Source organism: Acanthaster planci, linkage group LG17 (genome assembly GCF_054643075.1).
Source record: "Acanthaster planci isolate LZ-2023a linkage group LG17, COTS_SCS, whole genome shotgun sequence".
Lineage (NCBI taxonomy): Eukaryota > Metazoa > Echinodermata > Asteroidea > Valvatida > Acanthasteridae > Acanthaster > Acanthaster planci.
The window spans coordinates 12,545,558-12,566,022 of NC_141793.1; the positions used below are offsets into that span (position 1 = coordinate 12,545,558).

The 20,465-nt window shown below is 43.0% G+C and overlaps 2 protein-coding genes across 6 annotated transcripts in view; one reads left to right on the forward strand and one right to left on the reverse strand.

Moving 5' to 3' along the window:
• LOC110973333 (SWI/SNF-related matrix-associated actin-dependent regulator of chromatin subfamily D member 1-like) overlaps nucleotides 1-10,575 on the forward strand; it is a 102,294-nt gene extending 91,719 nt beyond the window's left edge. For 2 of the 3 annotated variants that reach the window (XM_022224047.2, XM_022224046.2), the window contains 3 exons: nucleotides 2,658-2,780; nucleotides 4,948-5,136; nucleotides 8,520-10,575. In XM_022224047.2, the coding sequence (XP_022079739.1) occupies nucleotides 2,658-2,780; nucleotides 4,948-5,103 (279 nt within the window). In that variant the 3' untranslated portion in view covers nucleotides 5,104-5,136; nucleotides 8,520-10,575. Of the gene's footprint in view, nucleotides 1-2,657; nucleotides 2,781-4,947; nucleotides 5,137-7,827; nucleotides 8,464-8,519 lie in introns of those variants that run through there. The other variant, XM_087148054.1, reaches the window with a different exon arrangement.
• A 251-nt stretch (nucleotides 10,576-10,826) lies between these two features.
• On the reverse strand, nucleotides 10,827-20,425 carry LOC110973350 (uncharacterized). Of its 3 annotated transcripts, none has more exons than XM_022224084.2 (6): nucleotides 20,302-20,425; nucleotides 17,878-18,068; nucleotides 16,142-16,302; nucleotides 15,048-16,033; nucleotides 14,055-14,231; nucleotides 10,827-11,864 (listed from the first exon to the last, which is right to left on the reverse strand). In XM_022224084.2, exons 1-5 carry the CDS (start codon nucleotides 20,389-20,391, stop codon nucleotides 14,088-14,090), a joined length of 1,572 nt encoding a protein of 523 aa, XP_022079776.2. In that variant the 5' UTR covers nucleotides 20,392-20,425; the 3' UTR covers nucleotides 10,827-11,864; nucleotides 14,055-14,087. The 3 variants fall into 3 exon arrangements, with proteins under 3 accessions (XP_022079776.2, XP_022079777.2, XP_022079778.2); XM_022224085.2 differs by having other exon boundaries at nucleotides 14,051-14,231; XM_022224086.2 differs by lacking the exon at nucleotides 20,302-20,425 and having other exon boundaries at nucleotides 16,142-16,297; nucleotides 17,878-18,019.
• Between the last annotated feature and the right edge of the window lie 40 nt (nucleotides 20,426-20,465).

The following is a 20,465-nucleotide window of genomic DNA, read 5'->3' on the forward strand; positions in this document are numbered from 1 at the left end:
AGGACTGTCTGGTTTCCACTCCAATCTGACAGACAACATCTATGGACGCTGGAGTATTTTAGCCAGGCTTTGCCACCTTGTAAAAAGAGTCCCGATTTTGCAGTCTTACGTAAGTTTCTTTTGTTCATGAAACTGACACAGTGTGCTGCTGATCTCTTTTCAATAGTGGCCAGATTAGCGTGCAGCGGTACTGTGTGGCTCATCGCTGCGGTGGTGGAGGGCTTTAGTCCCCAGTGGTAATCCCCTTGCGCAAATTCCCCAAAACCGTGGTGTACTGTTTCAAAACAAGGCTGGATTTTCTCCACCATTGAGAGTGAAAAAATGTTGTTAATGCCCAGCAGCCAGGTCTTCTGTTACAAGTACAGTCTTTTGTTACAAAGCCCAGTTCCCTCTATCCGAGTTCGGAGACCCCAGCCATGCGTATAAAGAATACGTGTCTGGTACCGGAAACCCTGGCGGCAAGTGGTTAATGAAGGGCACAACTGTATGATGACTGATAGGCGTGACTTGTGTTAAGCCAGGTGCTAACTTGTTTGGATAGATTTCTGTTCATAGGAATCTCTGTTTCCACTCTTTGACCAAAAGGCCAGAGTCGTTTCCTGTCCAGTAAAACATTCTTTAATTAGCTCCAAAATACATAGGCTTGCAGATTCTCTCCCCTGTGGGTCATTCTCTGCCAAATCATCCCAAAAAACTTCTTTAGGACTTCTTTAAAAAGTGGTTCAAGATTCTACCCTCCCATTAACCCTAACCCTCCTCAATCCTTCACCTGTTGGAGGATTGAGGAGGGTTAGGGTTAAGGAGGGAGGGAGGAGATGTACTAAATTGAAGTGTTATGTGGAAGAGTGATGAAAATACTGGACTTCTAGTCAGAAAATCTTCCACATCATTGATTTTCTTTTGTGTTGCCTTGTAGTTTGTACTTGCTAGCCTGGACAAAGAAGATGTACTAGCATGTAAGGATGCCGCTTGGGGACGGCTAACCATGTCTGCCTAATTGGAGGGTTGTGTTGGCATCAGAGCCATGTTTTGTTTTGACAGATGTTGGACTTGGTTCCTCTCTCTTTTTTTTTTCTGGTGAAGAATTGCGTGTGCACCAAGAGTGCTGAAGGATCCGAGTTTGAAACCGCTCATCTGAACATGAGGAACGTGGGCATCTGGACTTTTTCACAGTCCAGGGAGACAGTGGTAATCCAAATGGACAGGCTGAACACATAAGATACAATAAAGCTGGCGGATGTCGCAATCAGGCGCATGACCTTCGGGTGCTATAGCTCAAAGAAGACATCATCATTAGCATGCTTGTATGCAAGATGACAAGTTGGGCTCTGAGTCCAAATCTGAACCCGCAGACCTGGCACTGACTTTGTCATGTGTGCGCTGCCCTGATACATTATGACAGAGTCAATTCATCACTTTTGGTCATCCCATGAGTCCCTGATGGCCTTGTGGTCTCTGTGAGCTCGATGCACTCAGAATTAAAGTACACCAGAGGCCCAAATGTCATGAAGGTCACAAACTTGAGGTTGCTCAAATCCCAGGTTATCTTCATGATTCTCGCTGGCTTCCTTGACCAGGTAGCTACAAAATGCAGGTTACCTAAATTTCACGGAAGCTGCAGAATTCAGGTGGTCTTCATACCCAGATGACTTCAAATTCTAGGTAGCATCCACACCCAGGTGGCCTCTGTTTGGTAGGAGGCCTGGGTTGGGCAGGTGGCCTCGGTTGGGTAGGTGGCCTCGGTTGGGTAGGTGGCCTCGGTCGGGCAGGTGGCCTCGATTGGGTAGGTGGCCTCGGTTGGGCAGGTAGCCTGGGTTGGGCAGGTAGCCTCGGTTGGGTAGGTGGCCTCGGTTGGGCAGGTGGCCTGGGTTGGGCAGGTGGCCTTGGTTGGGTAGGTGGCCTGGGTTGGGTAGGTGGTCTCAATTCTTCAGTGCTTTAATAACTGCACAGTCGGCTTGAACGCAGCTTGGAGATGTTTGAGTGGCCACATTGAACACGTAGCCTTTCTGTCTTAAGCTCACATTTCCTTCAGTAACCTCCATTTCCAGGTTGCCTATTTCTGGAATTTTTTTACTCTTAGGAAGCAATACACAGCAGCTATGGTCTCTTTAATACATGTTCAGAATGAACCAGTTGGGTAACCAAGAAAGCTCACAAGTCACTCTGCAAAGGACTGCACTGATTCGGCAGACCTTGGACACGCATCCGAGTGACCTGGGAATGGCTTCAATTTGGGCACGCACTGTTGGAATACAAAATTGGTTCATTGTAAGTGTCCATTAGGCCATCATAGTCCCTTTAAATTCCAAGAAGCAACATTTTGTTCTCTTTTCTCAGATATCACCAGCGGGGTGGTCCAGAGGTGCAATCCAATATAAAGTGTAAATGTTGGATTTCAACAAGAAATCCAAAACATGGATTGGACAATCTAGATTGCCCTGAGCAGAAATACCCCCACATTGGTTGAAAAGAGCCACGTTGGTGGGGAGTGTTCATTTTGTTTGTAGTGATGCAACAAGTGCAAGGCATGCATTTCATAGTGCAGTTCCCACCAAAGGAGCCTGTTTCTTGGAATATTGCGCCCTCTCTTGGTCCCTCTCGGGGCCCATACCCCCCAAGCTAGTTGAGGTTATCATATTTCTCTTTGCCTTCCTCAGATACATGAGACTGTGGAGACCATCAATCAACTCAAGATCCAGCGTGAGTTCATGTTGGGCTTTGCCAGAGACCCTCAGAACTTCATCAGTGAATGGCTGGTGTCTCAGAGCATGGACCTTAAGGTAGGCGTCCTCTTCCTCAGAGAGCACCCGCAACATTCAAAACACAACAATCACCTTGATGCAGTGGGTGGTGGGTAGTTTTGGCCGAAGTGAAATAAAGTTCCTGTAATCGTGCACAGAGCAGAGCTGCTTTAAATCACCCACACATTCAACTCTCAACAACCCAACTAGTTATTGCTTACAACCTCCAGAAGGTGTCCCAGATGTGTCTCATGTGATTTTTCTTCCCCCTCCCCAACAATTCAAACCTTCTGCCCGTTTGCTCGTAGCCCTCAGTCACGGATTATTCATACTTGTACTTTGCCATCTCACTGGGTCCTGTACCCCCCCACCCCCGCGTAATCACCGTTGACCTCAGCATAGATCTTGTGCCTCTTCCTGCCGTTTCAAGGAGAGGGAGTTTTCAGCACAGAAATGATGTGGTATGGAGGAAAAAAAGGAGCCACGCTTTTGCCTTGTGGTCTCTTTTATTTCCAGTTTGGTCTGATGTCTGAATTAATGTGATTAATGGGGGAGTTTTGCCAACTTTTTTATTTTTACTCTCTCTTTAGTTGTCCTTTGACTTTAAACTATGCAATTAACTAGTCTTGTCAGGTTAACTGATTTGTCTAATTAGATGGTGAGCTTGTTAACGAGTTCATCAGTCAGATAGTCGTCTAATAAATTAACCGATGAGTTTAAGAACTGGTTTTTTTTTCTTATCCGTGGGAAGGTTCGTATTTGTAGTGTACAGTCAAAGATTGAACTGTTGTTTAGCAGTTCTCCAAGTTTCTGGGGTGTTCTGTTTGCCTCGAGTTGATTGTTCTTCACAAGTTTGTGATGAACTTCCCAAACCTAGATCGATGCTCTAAATAATGAATTCCCAGTGCCCTTGCGTGCGACTGCATTTTGTCTCCTCCCAGCAGCTTCAAATTACCCTGACCTAGTTCGAAATAAGACAGAGGGGAAAAGAGGAAACAAGAGGAGATTTGGCTTGTCTGTGAACGACGCTATCTAGGCCTAACGTCTAGCGACAGATGCCATGGGCCCGTCCAGAAGTGACTTCACCGGCTTGATTGGTTGGGTTACGCTATCAAAACACAGGAAATCAGTTAATCCTTTAATTTGTGTATTTTTAGGCAGGCTGCGAGGCCTACTGGTCTGACGCCTCGTGTAGTCACTGCCAGTTCTGCAATCGTGTCACTTTTCTTTAGGCTTGATGGATGGCAAGCAATATGATCTCTTGTCCAAGGCAAGCAGAAGAAAAGAAGATAAAGTGGAATAATTGCCGAGTCATAATGAAAAACGTGACTTCGGAAAAGTTCGGAACATAACAGATTGCTTGCCATTTTTATCCCAATTAAGGTCTCAATGGAATTGTCTACGTTGAGTTTTCTTCTCAATCTTTATTATACTGCTGTCGTTCTCTTCATCAAAATGTGGAGTTATAGTCACAAATGTCCAGTATCACGATTGGTTTTGGTCACTTCCCCCCCCCACATCTCAATCTGTACAGGACCTCATATTGCATATATCATTCTATTATCGGCTGATACCTCATGGTCTCACCACGGACCATTTACCCAGGAATGTGCAACTTAAGCTCAGAGCTGGTTCAATGCGTGTGACGGCCGGCAGAATATCAAAGCAGAAATTAAGTTGGATTATCTCTAATAATAAAACATATATTCCTGTCTACCACTTTGTTTTCTTGTAATGTTTTAAGTCAGGGTACACCCTTTCTAAAAATATGTTGATCAAGATATTTCATCCTATACATTCTGAGAAAAGTGTACCACAAAATTGGAGAATTTTGCCTCATTAAAACTTTGTTTCTGCTTGAAATCAATAAATAAAGAAGATTTATTTGTCAAAACGAATACATTTAAGCACTGCGTCGGCGCGTCGTCTCAGCATAACCACAGCTGCACTGTACATGCTGCATGCTGCAACACGTGTCATGTGGTCGCGAGTTTATACGAGAAAGTCGAGAGCGCCTGCGGGGGTAATAACAATCTGTAACACGCAGGGAACCAAGGTCACACATGTGTCTGCACTGGGGCCACTCGCAGTTGCACATCCCTGGGTAGATGGTCCGTGGTCTCACAAAGTCATTCCGCCACCGCTCGAGATGGGAACATTATTGTAATAGACATATATTTTTGTTTTTCTTTTGTCCCGTCGGCAGACCATGACGGACGTTGTTGGAAATCCAGAGGAGGAACGTCGAAGTGATTTCTACTACCAGCCCTGGGCTCAAGAAGCTGTCCGCCGTTACTTCTACAGCAAGGTCCAGCAACGCCGTGCCGAACTGGAACAGGCACTGGGCATCCGGAACACATAGCGTTACATCCGCTGTCCCTCCACTGTATAATGAGTAAGGAGTGATGAAACTCTGCTACTTGCCAATACGGGGGGGGGGCTCACAATAGTGCGCTTCCAAGTGTTTGCAATGCGTTGGCCAATCACGATGTGCAAAATTTCTCAACCCAGTGGGCATTTGGAAAGGGTCATCAGATTTCAAGCGTTGTGATTGGCTAATGCATTACAAGCTCTTGGAAGTGCACTATTGGGAATCACCCATATTCATTAAAAGCTCTCTGATTTTAAGGTTTAGAGGAAGACATTCCTCTGAGGTGGTTTGGTTTAATAAGAATCGCCTTGTCAAGGCATTTTGACCTGCAAGAAGTGCACTTCTATTAGGGACATCAGCGGGCCCAAAGTTTTACATTTTCTAAGGGCAAAGCCTTTGCTGCTAAAGGAAAGGATACTAAGACCAGTAGTACTCTGGATGGACAGGTTAGACCCAGAATTCCAGCGTGGATACTGTGTAAGCACTGACGACAGCCATAATCATGAAATTCTATGTTGAGCAGAACCATGAAATTGAACTCTGGGTGTGATGACAATTTCAGTTCTGCATCAGTCACGCAACACTTCTTTGATCAGTGCCAGCTTTTTTTTTTCCTGAGGAGAAAACTCAAGCCGTTTCTTTCACGCCCATAGTGATAATTTTCAGTCCGTGCCTGGTCATTGCAAGGGGTCAGGGGTTTCTGGTGGGAAGTGACACCAGCTCCAGAAGGGACTTCCTCTTCAATTAATCGGTGTTCTCAGCAACGGCCAGAGCAGTAGACACTGGACATGGCATGACCCAATCCGGTCCCCCTCTACCCTCACAAGGGGCACCTTCACGTGTGGCTCTACCTCTCACAGTCAATCTATCAATTTCCACGAAAGATAAAACAAACCACATCCGCCCTAGGTGGGCATGCGGGCATTGATAAAGCAATCACTGGATCCCTTGACACAAAAATCCCTCCCCCCATCATACCCCAAAGGAGAGCAATGTCGTTGTTATTCTCACCGTCAAACATCAATTTCAAAATCAGTCTGGCATCTTGTAAGGGGTACCGAGGTTGAAGAGGGCTAGAAAAAGGGAAAAAAAAGGGGGTCGTGACAACTGATAAGAGCCCCTTGGGTCTGGCTTCGGCCTCCTTTCCTTTCAGCTGGGAGGAAGATAGTCTGAGCGATCTTTATTCCTCTGAGCCTTCTGGGTCAAGGAGGTCAATCAGAGACACCAGTTTACTTGCTCGCATTTAGCTAAATATTTTACTTTTGAGGGGGACGGTTTGTGGAGGAAAAACAATCGGGGTGGGGGGGGAATAGGGGGCAAACTAAGCCAAAGCAAATTAGAGTTGCTGCATGCCCTTGGTGAGTTTTCCAATATTACAGTTTAAATCCACTTTGACATATTACCCCCCCCCCCAAAAAAAAGACCCGTTTCTGAAGTGGGAAATGGGAGATGGCAAACTGTATTGAAATGGAAGTCTCTGCTGCACTGTGGCACAATCTGCTAGATTAGTTCTTTGACATTCACCGTCTGCAGCTTTTCTCTCCCCCCCCCCACACAGATTGATTTCATGATTAAACACCCACCAGGCTCAGCCGGATATCGGCTTTAAACCACCGACAAGCTGTCTCAAGTCAGAGATTTCCTGACCAAAATCTCATGGAACTTTTTTCTTCCCCTAGTCAATGCTACAGATTACACATCAGTAGTCCCAGAGAGTGTAAAATTGTATGCAACGTACTGATATTTACTGATTTTGTAAGGCTGATTGGAAGGGGGTCTTGAAAGTACAGTTTTTAAAAAGTCCTTTTAAGCTTGAATACGAAGATGCTTCTGCAAACGGGAAAGATTTAATTTAATGAGCATTAAAGCTGTGGCAGAATAACGCAAAGTTTTCCATCCCTACCCAAAAGCCACGGGGTCCACATCATCGTTTCAGGTTTAGGTTTAAATCTCCCCCCACTTATAATTTATGGGATATCCAGGACAACAACCCCCCCCCATCTCCATCCCTGGCAGATATACAACATTCACACTAGGTGGTCCACTTGGTAAACACCTGTTAGGTTCCCCCCCAACATTGTAATTTTTCCTTGACTCAGTCTGTTGCATGATTGTCATATCACTTTTGAAAGCTGTTGACCTTCTCTTCCATCTCCCCCGTATACAATTTTCTAAGTTGGTGGTCTGCTTGGTAAATATCAAGTGACCGAGATATTGTAATAGATTGAGGGAATGTCATTCAGTTAAACAGGGACAACCTTCATATTTATATCTGAAATCATAATAATGAAGTATACCTAACCATGTTCCCCCGAGTCAACAGAGGGCGCTGTCAGCCATTTCACTGGACCCCCCATTGCTGCTTACAGTTCAGAGCTGCAGTTTTACCTCACAAATTGCTTTTGACAACAATGAAAAGTCAAGAGACCCACAACCTATTCAGTCACTTGTTTCCACCTAAACATACATATGTCTCCAGCTTTTGTCAGAAACAAGCACTCGCTGTTCTCTTTTATGATTGAAAGTAGCCAACACGGTCTACCCTGAAATCACCTGTGGGCGGAGAGGTCTTTATGTCAATTCTGTAAGTTGTCCAGTTGGAAGTATTTTATGACACGACTGAGATAGAACGGCGTCAAGCCGGTTACAGGACTGAAACTCAATACTTCCTTTGACCCCAGCACTTTCTTCCCTGTCTCATCTGTTTTGATCTAGGTCACACTGTCAGCAAATGGGTCATGGCTTAACGCAGGACGTGATTTCGGTAGAGCCGGGGAAGATACTAACTGACGTCCAGGGGAGATTGATGAGCCTAACTGGGCAATTTGAGCAATTTTTTTTTCAGTTCAAGCTACTGCTTATCTTTGTTGAAGATTATTTTCTCTCCCTGTTGGGTTTGTGTTATTTCTGCCAGACCCAAATCAGGGCTTTGCCTAATTCCATTGGGGGTGCCCATGGAACTTTGTTGGATTTTTAACCCTGTGGAATTCCTTACTGGACCCTGGTGGGGACGTTGCTGCATCCCTGTTTGATTTCTTATTGGAGCCTTTGGGGAACCAGGTTGGAACCCTAGTGGAACCTTGCTGAATCTATGAAAAGTCCTTGTGATCCAGTCAACTTCTTATCAAATCCCTTTTCAACCCCGTTTGAATGTTTTTTTTTAATCCTTGTCGGATTCCTCTTTGAATCCTTCCTTAAGCTGCTGAACAACAAATGACATGTATTGGCCAAGAGATTGCAACAGCCAAAATGTCTTCTATTTCTCTGCTAATTGTTTGCTCAGTAGATTAATTTGTCAAGCAGTAAACTTGATGTTTCTTCCAAGCCACACACTGCCCTCTTTAGGTTGTACGCGCATCCAATAGCAATAATTGTTTGTCGTTCTGTTTGTTCCAATTTCTTGCCAGTTCTCTCAGCAAGTGACAAATTTCCGAAAGCAAATGTCATCAGTATCGTTGTTGGAATCAGTTCAGCATTTCGACACACCCAGTGCCTCACCAACGCTGTGTTACCAAGAACATCGCGGCAGCCGTCCACTTAAAGGCAAAATTCAGTCACCCTACATGGCTTAGAAGGGGCAGATTGACGAACAGACTTGACATTGTGTAAGCCTGCTCCTCGCTTAAATCCCAAGGAAGGAGAAGGAACCGACATGATTCATGTGAAGATGTGATGATGATTAATGCAATATCCTGTAGGCAGCTATCTGCATTGCGTGATGACCCAATTTGCTAATAGAGCTAATCCTTGTCAATCTGAGTTTAGCGTTTAATTGACAGACTTTACTTGATGGACCGGGTCAGTTTGTAACCTGGCTTAGAGAGCCCGGGTGGCCCGTCAACAACACCAAAGCTTGCTTTAACCACTTAACGCCGGGTAAAAACTTCCCTTGAATTACAGGCTGCCGGGCGGTGTTTTATGATTTTGATATTCATATTCGCCATACTTTTATAGGAAAAAATCCCCCAAGAAATCATCTCATGTAATGAGAGTCAGAAGGCAGTGAAGGGTGGCCGGACGCTTTCAAAAAATACCATTGTTATGTTTATTGTGGTGTTACATAACGGCTTCTTTGTTCGCCTTCCACCCTGCCAGGAACGACAAACAATGGGCGGGCTGGGCGATGCATTTGTCAGCCAGGCTGGCCTAGAGCGCTGCGGTATTTCACGCCATTGTACTTCATAAAAGGATTACAGCCTATGGTGACTCATAGCAGTCAGTCTGGTCCCCACATAAGGCCACCTGGCTGTGTGGGCCATATGGGGGTCAACCGGCGCTAAGTGGTTAGTCTGTAAGAAGAAACAGTTTGTAATTCCGTTAAAAATCCAAGAAGGGTTAGGCACGGAAGTCAGGCTCAATAAAGATCGTCTTTTGTAGTTTGTTGTTCTGAAATTTGTTGTTAATTTTTTTTAATAATTAAATTAAATGCCAATAGTACAAAGAACATACCAGGGTAGTATTTGAGTCCATCACAAGTCCCTAGAAGTTCTTATCGGGTCCATCACAGGTTATTCAGTCTTAGGCCGTGACAAAAGCATTCTTTTGTCATTCACCCTGTTACTTATGACCGGCTTAGTGAAGGGACTTGTGCAAGGACTTGCAATGGACTCGACTCCAACACCACCCAAGACAGGCTAGGAGAGGATGTTGGAGGAGCAGTGAAGCTTTTCGACAAGAATGTCCGAGGACTTCATGAGTAAAACTTCAATATAAACCAGAGCCTTGAGTCCTTCAAAATTTCATGGAACTTAACATCATGCATAAAACTGTAGTTATTTAAAGTTTTCATGTAATATTTACTAGTTCTGTTTAGTACATTACACAAGTAGATACTGGCCGTTGACAGAAATGGAACAGTCTTCCTTTGTCGTGTAATATATATGTATACAATACCTGCAGAAATCCTCGTCATCTGATTGGTGGATCGTGATCACATGTCCATTGAATTATTCATTTAATTCAACAGTACCTGTTGAATTGAACTTCATTTCACTTGACTTGTTCCCACCCCCCTTTTGTCATATCCAGAAGGAAAGCGAAAACTGTACAGATAGGAAATTGTCTAACATTACATGGTTCTACCTGCCGACAGAAATTTGTTTTGCCAAATGGTGGACACTAATATTCAAGGACTGTTGGTTGTAGCAGACGAGGAAATGACCAGAGGATTTATGCAGGTATTTTATGGAACAAATAGTGAATGTTTCAAGTCTGGTCAGTGGCAAGTGTAATTTGATGAGGTGAAATGTTTTATTTCACATGGCGAAGCTGAGTGGAATGGAACATTTCATTTCTCACCTCCTGAAATTATTCTTTATATCATTACACTCGTAAACATTCATTATTTGTATAATATTATTATTGTGAACTCTTGTAGAATATTAGTCACAATTGTTGACGCTGCTCATAAAACTGTTCCAGTTTGGTGGCAAAATAAAACATGCATGCAATTTTCTCCTTCAACATGTTAACAATTTGTCCAAATTTTACAGAGTCCACAAAGAAAATTAAGGTCTAAAAATGCCACAAATTAATCTTTTCCTGCTCAAAATGCATTTTAGAAGGATTTGGAGAAAGGTCAAAAGTCAATTTTTTTGGGCCAAATTTTATGAAATTGCCAAGGCTAACCCCTTGCAGTTTTAATTAGTCTGACCTGAAAATGACGTTATTTCCTCAAATCACAGAATATGCAAACTTGGACCAACAAAGAAAAATCAATGTTTAAAAATCCCCCTAATCACTTTTTTATTCCCAAAATGCTTTTTTAAAAGGGTTCAGGGAAAAGAGAAATTTTGACCAAATTTGTATGAAATTGCAAGGCTAACCCCTTGCAGTTTAAATTACTTTGACCCGAAAATTATGACAATTTCAGTCTAACCTGAAATTACACAGAATATATTACTAAGTCCATCAAAGAAAAATTACTGTCTAAAATTGGCCCAAAGGTAGCTTAATCTGAATAAGAACTAGCAAATGCTATGAAGTTCAAGCAAACAGTAAAAGCATTTACTGAGAAGTAAAAGCATTAAGAATAAGCAAATGCTTGAATTTGTAGGAATAAAATGTTTCCTTTACTATTCAGCATCTACTGGTATAAATAGTAGCAAATGCTTTATGCTTGTGGCTGACTTCACAGCTGAATGGTTTTCCACAATAGGGCTTCCATTGTCTGCACGTACAGACGCACACAGTGCAGAACGGTGCTGTATCTTGATACCTCAGCATGGCAGATAAGCACGATGGCAGTAATTTTGATCGCAAAAACCTTGAAGAAATTTGCTCTGCCACTCTCAAATCGGTACAACTGCCTGCATCTGGTTTCTTGAGATTCCCTCCTAAAGGCATACAGCCTTTTCTTTTGAATGACATTCATGAACACTGCCATTTTGAACATTAGTAAATGCTCCTCGTTTTCAAGCTTGCCCTGACCCAGTCTTGAAAAATGTCAAGTAAATACTCCAATTCTGTAGAAATTACTCATTTTATTCCTACAAAATGAAACTGCTTATTGTCAAGCACAAGCTTAAAGAGTAAAAAGTAAATACTTTTACTTTTTAGCAATTGCACTGAAGTAATAGCATTTGCTTCGTTATTATTCATACAAACACTAGTAAATGCTTCACAAATGGTAGTAAAAGCAAATGCTACTTTTTATTCACATGACCCATTGTCTTTGCTTTATGGCCATGACCTTTGACTTCTCACCTCATTCAATTCAATGGGGTCCTCCAGCTCTTGAACAGTTCCATTTACTGCAATAAAGATAAATGCATCAAACCTTCAACTTTGAGGGCAAAGTTCAACAGAAAGGATTTTCAAAAATGTGGGTCTAACTCTTCAACCTTGAGAATGGCCATTTCTGGATCAAGAAAAAGCTGCAATTTGGTAAAAATGGTCCAAGATTCATCCACAATGCCAATTTAACCTTGATGCTGGAGAGTTTTGTACACACATAACTTCAGACACATAAAGGTCTGAAGTTGTCAACTGTGGTGACATCTCAAATTGGTATTGTGTGCAAAAGAAGCCTCATTCAGCTTTGTAAAAACTGAAATGTTTCTAGTTTTGCTTGTTTTCAACCACTCACACCAACGTCAGATGCTTTCAGTTAATAGTTGGTTATAAATATATCTTGTGACTTCTTTTCTGTACCTATGGGAACCTCGCGATCAAATGTTTAAAAACAAGAAGTTCACCCGAAAACAAGATGAAAGGGAACAACGGGCAAACAAACAGGCGGCTGAGAACAAACAACTTCACTGCCACTATTGGAGATTTCCTGTTTTCATATCAATTCATGACCACTTGTTTTGACAAACAGGACCAGAAGACTTGAAAAACAGCTGTCCATTTCTGCAAACTCTCAATGACAAGGTTTTTCAGTCCCTGTTTGAGTCTGTAGATTATTACCTAAGAATACCGTGCCTAGAGTTTTCTCCTGCCTCGAAAAAGTCTCTTAATCTCAGCTCCATTTTCCCCAAGCCAGATAATTAATCTACACCACCAAGTATTCATCCGTTCAGTGACTGCAATTATATTAAAATCTACTTCTACAATACCCTCCTCCTTCCAACCATGAAAAAAAAAAACTCTTGCTCACTGACTTACACAACATTTCCTCATGATATGTATCCCTAAACCACATCCCTGCATAGAGCTAATCCACCCTATCAGGCGCTATCTTGCTGTCAAAGCCCGCTGAGTCAGATTGCAGCACTAGGTGCCTCTGATTTCAACCAATTAACTCTAACAATCACAAGCACTTCATGTTGGCTGCCAGTAAGTCTACGCGGAAGAGGGTCGCACGCCTCTGACCCGGTTTTTTCCCTCCCCCCCCTCCGTTTCTGACTTCTGCGTATGCATGCGACTGGGTTAAGCCTCGAGTAATCCTCCGTGGATTAAGGGAAACTAGGTCAGAAGGATCCTTGCCCTTGGCACCCGAAACATTTTGTGATGGTTCTTGGAGTGGGACACACCCCAGAAGTGATTTTCCACTAAACTGGCGGCTGATTCACGCTGTGGAGCCGCAGTGATGATGACCTGTATTTCACATGTCTATCACATGCCCATGCAGTATGTATGTTTGGGGAAGTGCAAAACCAAACACCCTACACTTTCATTATTTCAACTCTAGAGGGCAGCAACAGATACACATTACAGCTTTGAAGCACTGGAAGTTGACACTAGGTTGATGAAGAGGGGAAAAGCCATAAGCCTACATGTACAGGTATTTGAGGTGTGATGGACACAATAGGAGGGCGCTATTTGGTGCGGGTAAGAACTTGCGGCTGAGTTCTGGCGGCTTGTTCCCGTATGTTAACGAACAGCTCGATTTGTTGTTCGTGGGTCGGCCGCTCAAACGCCCGAAACAAACAAGCAACATGCAACATGGCGGCGTCCATGTTATTTATTCTTTTCTGTATAAACAGGAACATTCATTTGTGTTTTGCAGCTGTTCAAAAATCTAAAATTTCACGAGTTTTTCCGTGTGTTCCTGTAAAACCCTGATGAGGAGGTGGTGTGTGATCCTGTTCCGAAAAGTGTTCTTGAGTCGTGTTCCCGCCGTTCGAGCGCGAGAACAAGAAACTTGTGTCAAGAACAGGCCGCCCGAACTCGACCTGTGTGTTTACTCCAAATTTACCCACTTCAAAGAGCGCCCTCATATTGTGTACGCCATAAATTTCATTGTGAATGCCCACTGTAATTGATGAACTGAAAAGTCGTATTTAGTTGTTTGTAATAATTGTGATTACGCGCTAAATCCAGTGTAAAACAAGTTTCCGAATAAGGATAACAAACTTCCAATCAAATCAAATCAAATGCTTCAAAAAAAGTCAGAGTATGCTTTCTCCAACTGCAATATACGAATTCAGGACAGCTGAAGATATCAAGCAACTGGTTTAATTACATGCCGTTGTTTATAATGTCAAAAATTCACCTGCCTTCCTGGTTGCAATGTCATTAGCAGCAATCAATCAGATCCTCAAGCGTTTGGTTGCCGACGGACCATCTGGTGCATCTCCTGCTGCTGCTGCTGCTGGTGCTGCCGCAGCTGCAGGTTGGGGTGGAGGTGCTGCTTGATACTGTGTACTTGCGAGCCGACTGGATCCTGGTACAACCTGACGTTTGCGAAAGGAAACATGACAAACATGAGAAGATTGAACATGCCCCTAGCATCGAAGGATGCGACGCTCAGCGAAGGGACTTTCTCTTATCCTCTAAACCTAGTTCTTTTATTGATAGGTGCCCAGTGGAGCAGTAAGTCAATGTTTCAGAGTTCAAACTCGGAGTGGAGGAAGGTGTCTCATACCCAGAGGATCCAACAGTGAAACTGTTCAGTGAGACGAGTTCTTATTGACTCACGTTGGGCCTTTTGTGCTGCTTTTCTGGATAACACATTGTAAAACAGTTCCAGAAGTGTGTATTTATCTTGCACATTGCCGAGTTTGACAGAATTGAGTTTAAATCACAGAGCTATGGTTTAAGAGACAACAAGCAGACTTTCCTCAAATTTACAAAGTTGCTGCCCATAAATGAAAATAACGCAACCCAAAATAGTCACTTAATTTTAGAGGTTTCCTTGGAGTCAGGTTAGTGCAGCGGTACCGTCCTTCCCTTCCACCTCTGCAGCCCGGGGTCGGAATCCCAGGCCAACATTGCAGATTGGTTTCTCAGTTCCTACCTGATCCTGAGGGTTTTTGCCATGAATATTTGTCTAGGGTTATCCTCCCACCTGAACTGAACTTTTCTTCACTGACGAGTTTATAACCGACAGGGCTTTAGCTCGATCAAATCGGAAATATATGAATAAATACTTCAGTGACTCATTTCCGCTTCGCAAATAATTTGCCCAGCAAAATATTCTGCCACGAATTGAGTTCCAGATGACTGTTTTGGGACCAAATGGTGAATGAACTCAAGATACTGCCACTTACATTTCTCATTTGTCTCCTGATATCTTGCACCGTCCTGTCAAATGATATACTTCCTGTGTTCAGTGGCAGCTGGTCTTCTGTTGAACCAGCCCCGCCATGTCCCCTTCTCTCTGACTGCCCCACCCCTCCATCACAACTTAATTCAAATTTTGCTAGCTCTGGCTGAGAGGGCATACGATTACAATGCTTCCGTTTGCCTTGCAACTGCCGAGGAACAAATGATGTTTGTGGGTCCGGTAGAGCACGAGCTGTGCTTTGGTAGGATGGGTCAGGATACTGGTTGGGGTGGGGTCTTTTTACGGTACCACGGTGTGTTCTATATTCAGTAGAGGTCCCATCTTGAGATCCAGTCTCATTTCTTGCCGACACTCCTTTCTGTTTATCAGCATCCCGCCAAGCGATGCGGTCTAAAAATCTCAAACAAGGCGGTTGGTTTCTCCTTGCTGGGAATTTCGATTTCGGCCTTGCCCCTGTTTTCACAGGGTCCAATGCACCCACATCTGTCACAGGCTGCCCCTCTGTATTTTTGACTGGTTCTGATACAGGCATTAGGTTCCTGCCTTCTTCACAATGTTGTTTTTTTTCATTGCCTGGTATTACAGGTTCATAGCCATCGGGGTAGGGGTTGAAATTTTGAGGTAGGGTGGCGTGAGCTGTTGGTAACCGTGGATACTGGTCATGTGATGACACCGGATCTTCCCATTCCCAGACAGGTAAAGGCCTTGGTGGGGCTGGAAGCTGCTTTGGTACGTTCTCGCTGAAATCACCAAGTGATGTTGAACTAGATTTGTCAACAGACTGATGCAAGTCTACAGAACTAGCAGCCGGAAGGGATAAGGCCGAGTCTGGCTTCTGTGGGCCAATCAGTTGGCTTGTACATAAGTCCTGACCAGAAGAAGTCTGAGAGCTAGACCTTGCATCAATGGGCTCATCAATGCCCTGTACAGTTGAGGAAGACTGACCACTGTTATCAGCAGACACATTGGCTGAAACAGAAAAAGAACTTTGTAAATTTTGTCCATGTAAATTTTAAGCCTCCCAGTCAAACATGAAATTCATGATGGACTGACAAAGGTCACAGGACTAAAACTCACCACTGCATTCCTTGTGCAGTTTCCTCAGCCGTCTGGCAATATCCTTTCTACGTTCCTGCAACTTATGTCTGGTGTCTTCCACAGACTCGTATTCCGGGGCATAAGACAAGTGGAGTGTGCCCCCATAGAATGGACGGTCATCCATCTTTCGCTTGGCTGCCCTTGGAATGAGGGATACAACAAATTCCAAAGTAAATATTTCCTGTACCCAAACATAAGGGACTGCCGGAAAGATGAACTTCAGCAAAACTCCTTTATACCTTTGAAATTATTCACAAATAACTTGATTCCAAACTTATTCCCTTATTAACCACTTGCTACCAGGGTTGCCGGTGCCGGACACGTATTCTTTATATACGTGGCCGGGGTCTCCAAAATCGGACAAAGGGAACTGGGCCTTGTAACAAAAGACCGTACTTGTAAGAAAAGACCAGGCTGCTGGGCATCACCAACATTTTTTCACTCTCAATGGTGGAGATAATCCAGCCTTGTTTTGAAACAGTATACCACAGTTTGGGTATTTAGCGCAAGCGCATCAGGGACAAGAGCGCTCCACCTTCGCAGCGATGAGCCACACAGCACCGCTGCACGCTAATCTGGCCCCTATTGAAAAGAGGTCGGCAGCACACTGTGCCAGGTTCATTTTCAAAAGAAAATTACATAACACCGCTCAATCTGGGCTCTTTTTACAAGGCTGCAGGCATTGCTGAAATACTCGGGCGTCACTAGATTTTGTCTGTCAGATTAGAGTAGCCACCAGACAGTCATTCGTGCGGGTGTAAACGTCCATTAAATGAAATTAAATGAAATAATGAATTTTTGAAGAATTTTGAACACTGAAAATCTTGAAAATGGCCCATATGTGTGTACTGCATTTTTCAAACCACCCGGCAGCAAGTGGTTCAGAGTAAGTAATTCTACACTGCAACTAGCATGATGAAAAGTCAATTGTCAGTATTCACAAGTCAGCCATATTGAATTGCAAGCAAGGGTAACTTTTTCATTTTGGAAACATATGAATGAAAATTCAAGCAATGAAATTGAAGTTCACTACAAACTGCATGAAATTTAATTCACAATGGTGCATAATTTAAAAAGTGATTTATTATATCCAAATGATTTATACCTTTGTTTTAACACACTGCAATTAAGGATTGTGTCATTTATGACCAGCAGCAGTGATTAATGCAACACACTGTCCTTGGGTACATGTACATGTATATTGTAAACAGTACAATGGGTGTCCATTTACACCACTATGTGACTGATTTGTAGTACTTCATTCACCATTCACCCTCAATCCTCCAAAATCCTTGTCTGTTCAAATCATCTTTCATCCTGAATCCTCCAGTATCCTCCCAAACCACCAAACAGATTTGGAGGATTGAGGTGGTTAGGGTTAAGCCACATCTTAAAAAAATGAAAGTGAAGCACGGAACCAAAAACAGTCAGGCACCAACCCATCTGACATTGACAGATCATAAAGAAAATCCATTCCTGTTAACCCTAATCCTTCTAGATCTCTCAAATCCAACAGGAAGTTTTCAAGGATTTTAATACTGGATTAACAGAAGTGCAGCCCAGTGACTAGCACTTTGGCTGGGGGTACATATCGTTTGAAGTACAAAAAGGGCCAGGATATACCATTTAGTTCTTGGAAAATGGATCATTCTGGGAAGATTCGTGAAGAAGTTTAAATGCCAAAGATTTCAGAGATAAAGGATGTTACAAGGTACCTTGCTGCTTGTAATTCAGTATATTTGATCCAGTAGACCTTTGTGAATGCCTCAGCTGGGTAATCCTCCAAGATACGATATTCTTCAATGGTGCCGTACAAAGAAAACAGCTTCAGCAGTTCCTCAGTCACTTTGATGTCTGGCACACCCTGGATTAACAGAAACCGTGACTCCTGGTTGATTGTATACACCTACGTCATGAAAAACCAGAAAAGATGAAATGAATGCAAAGGAAAAATACTGAACTACAATCAATCACTAACCAGATCCAAAAGTTAAGTGTCACTAACATTAAGCAATAATATATAAAATTTATGTTAAGTGTTGACTTTCAATTCGGTTAGGCGCAATAAAAAGTGTTAAAGAATTCCATATACCGACAACAATAATTTTCCCTTAAATGTGTCAGCAGCCATCAAAGTGTGATAACATGTCCCAAAAAGTGAAATCGGCTAAGAAATTTCTGAAGCATTTACTTAGAAAAGCACTTACTTTTAAAGCACAAGGGTTTTTTCAGACAAATTTCATAGGGGTAAGAGTTCCACATATGGACATCACTTGTATCAAAAATCGTGTCAAAAATCGGGAAAGTTCTCGTTCTGTTGGACTGTTCCCACTGGAATACTGATGCTCCATCGGGACGTGCCTGCATCGCAGGCACGTTCCACTTTGTGCATAGACCGCAGGCAGGGTTCCATTGGGATCGCGTGTTCCCAGTGAAACGGTCCTGCTGTTACATCAGCAATCGGGAAAAAAGATGTCTGGCATTCATTTTCTAGATCCTGTCTGAAGCATGGCAGCTGAAGCACAGCATTTTGTGATTTACTCCTCACAAAGGTTCACTTTTCTCCCGATATTCTGTTCTATATTCACCATCACATATAGCTTTAATTCAGAGTATTTCTGGACATTCATTTTATTGTGCTCATGTTAATGTCTGTACTCGCGAGTGTTTCATTCATTGTTGGGCTTGCATGGTAGAGGGGTTTATCAATGTTTCCATTGCAATGTATTCCATCATATCAGAAACAATTTGGAAACCAAACCTGTAAATGAAGGAGTGCGGGATGAGATCTTCAAAAATCACGAAAAAAGGTTGAACGACATGACTAAGGCAATTAAGCTCGACATTGGTATTGCAGCCTATAGCCCAGTGATGCACACACCGATATATACATGTACTCTGCATGAAGTCAGCACGTAGTGATTTTCACTTTTGTATCTCCAACTAAAACAAAATTCCCATCATCAGATGAACAAATTCTGCCACAGCACATTTCCATCTCCAGTTTACTTACAATTCTAATTCAAATTAAGCAAATAAAAATAAGAGCAAAGTAGTTTACCTCGCTCGATTGCCATGGCAGGCTTTGTTTTTGGACATCGGGCTAAGATTTGTACATTGGCGATATGAAGCTACCCGAATAAGGACATTCTCACTAAGGAACAGTGTTCCATGTAAAACGTGACTGTTCCCAACGGAACAGCCAACTGTTCCAGAATGACAACACATTCTGGCCGTTCCGAATTATGAGGCACTCCCTGAAAGTGATAACATGCCCCAAAAAGTCAAATTAAGCAGTGAAAATATTGACTTCTTTTCTTAGAAAACAGACTTTTTCAGACTAGGCTCAAAGGGTTTGTGAACAGGGTGTCAAGTGATGTCCATATATGGAACTCTTTCAAAAAGGATTCCTTACATGACCTGTCAAAGAGTCACACTTTTCTCATGGAATTTTCACCTTGTAGGCATGCCTATGTAACAAGTCATTCCAGGGCAGCCAGCAGTGCTTTTTTTTTTTTTTTTTTTTGAGTGGCAGGGTAGTACCCGGCCTATTCTGCGATTACTCCGAAACAGGAAGACACAGGCCCACCATCAACACATACAGTACAGATGTTCAACCTACATAAATAGGCCTAATGTGATTATTAACTTGAACTCGGATCGTTCTGGGGAAGAGTTCCATATATGGATGCCAGGCCTAGCCTAGATCTAGATCTACTGAGTGGAGTGTTGGTATTCCTCTTTTTCGAATTTCGGACTGGATCAGTCATGACTGATGGTAGGCTACTAGTAGTACTAGTACTGGCCTACCAGAAAGCAAAACCATCATGACCATGTCCAGACATGCCAGAAAAGTTCAATTTAGCCCAGGAGGGAAAAAACCAAGTCATTTACTAAGAAAACACTTAGAATTTTTCAGACCAGCCCCAAACGGTTTGTGCACAGGATGTCAAGTGGCGTCCGTATCACGAAACTCTTTCCCACTTCTGTCGGACTCAGTGCAGTGCATTTCCTTTGTACGGAAACTGGGCAAACACTTTATCATGTTTATGCCGTGTTCTAAAAGATTGCCACGACTGGTTTCTGTATTTAATCAAAACAAAGTTACGTTCTAATATTTTGCTAACTACACAACGTACTTTCACAGCTGTTTCACGTCTGCCAACTCTATATGCAGGCCGAATATCACACGTTTTCTGTCGGCGGTGGTGATCCTTGTGCGCCGCCATCTTGACTGATAAAATTGACAGCCCGCCAGCTTCATAACGATGGTTCTGATTGGTCAAGGCTACTAAGGTCACAT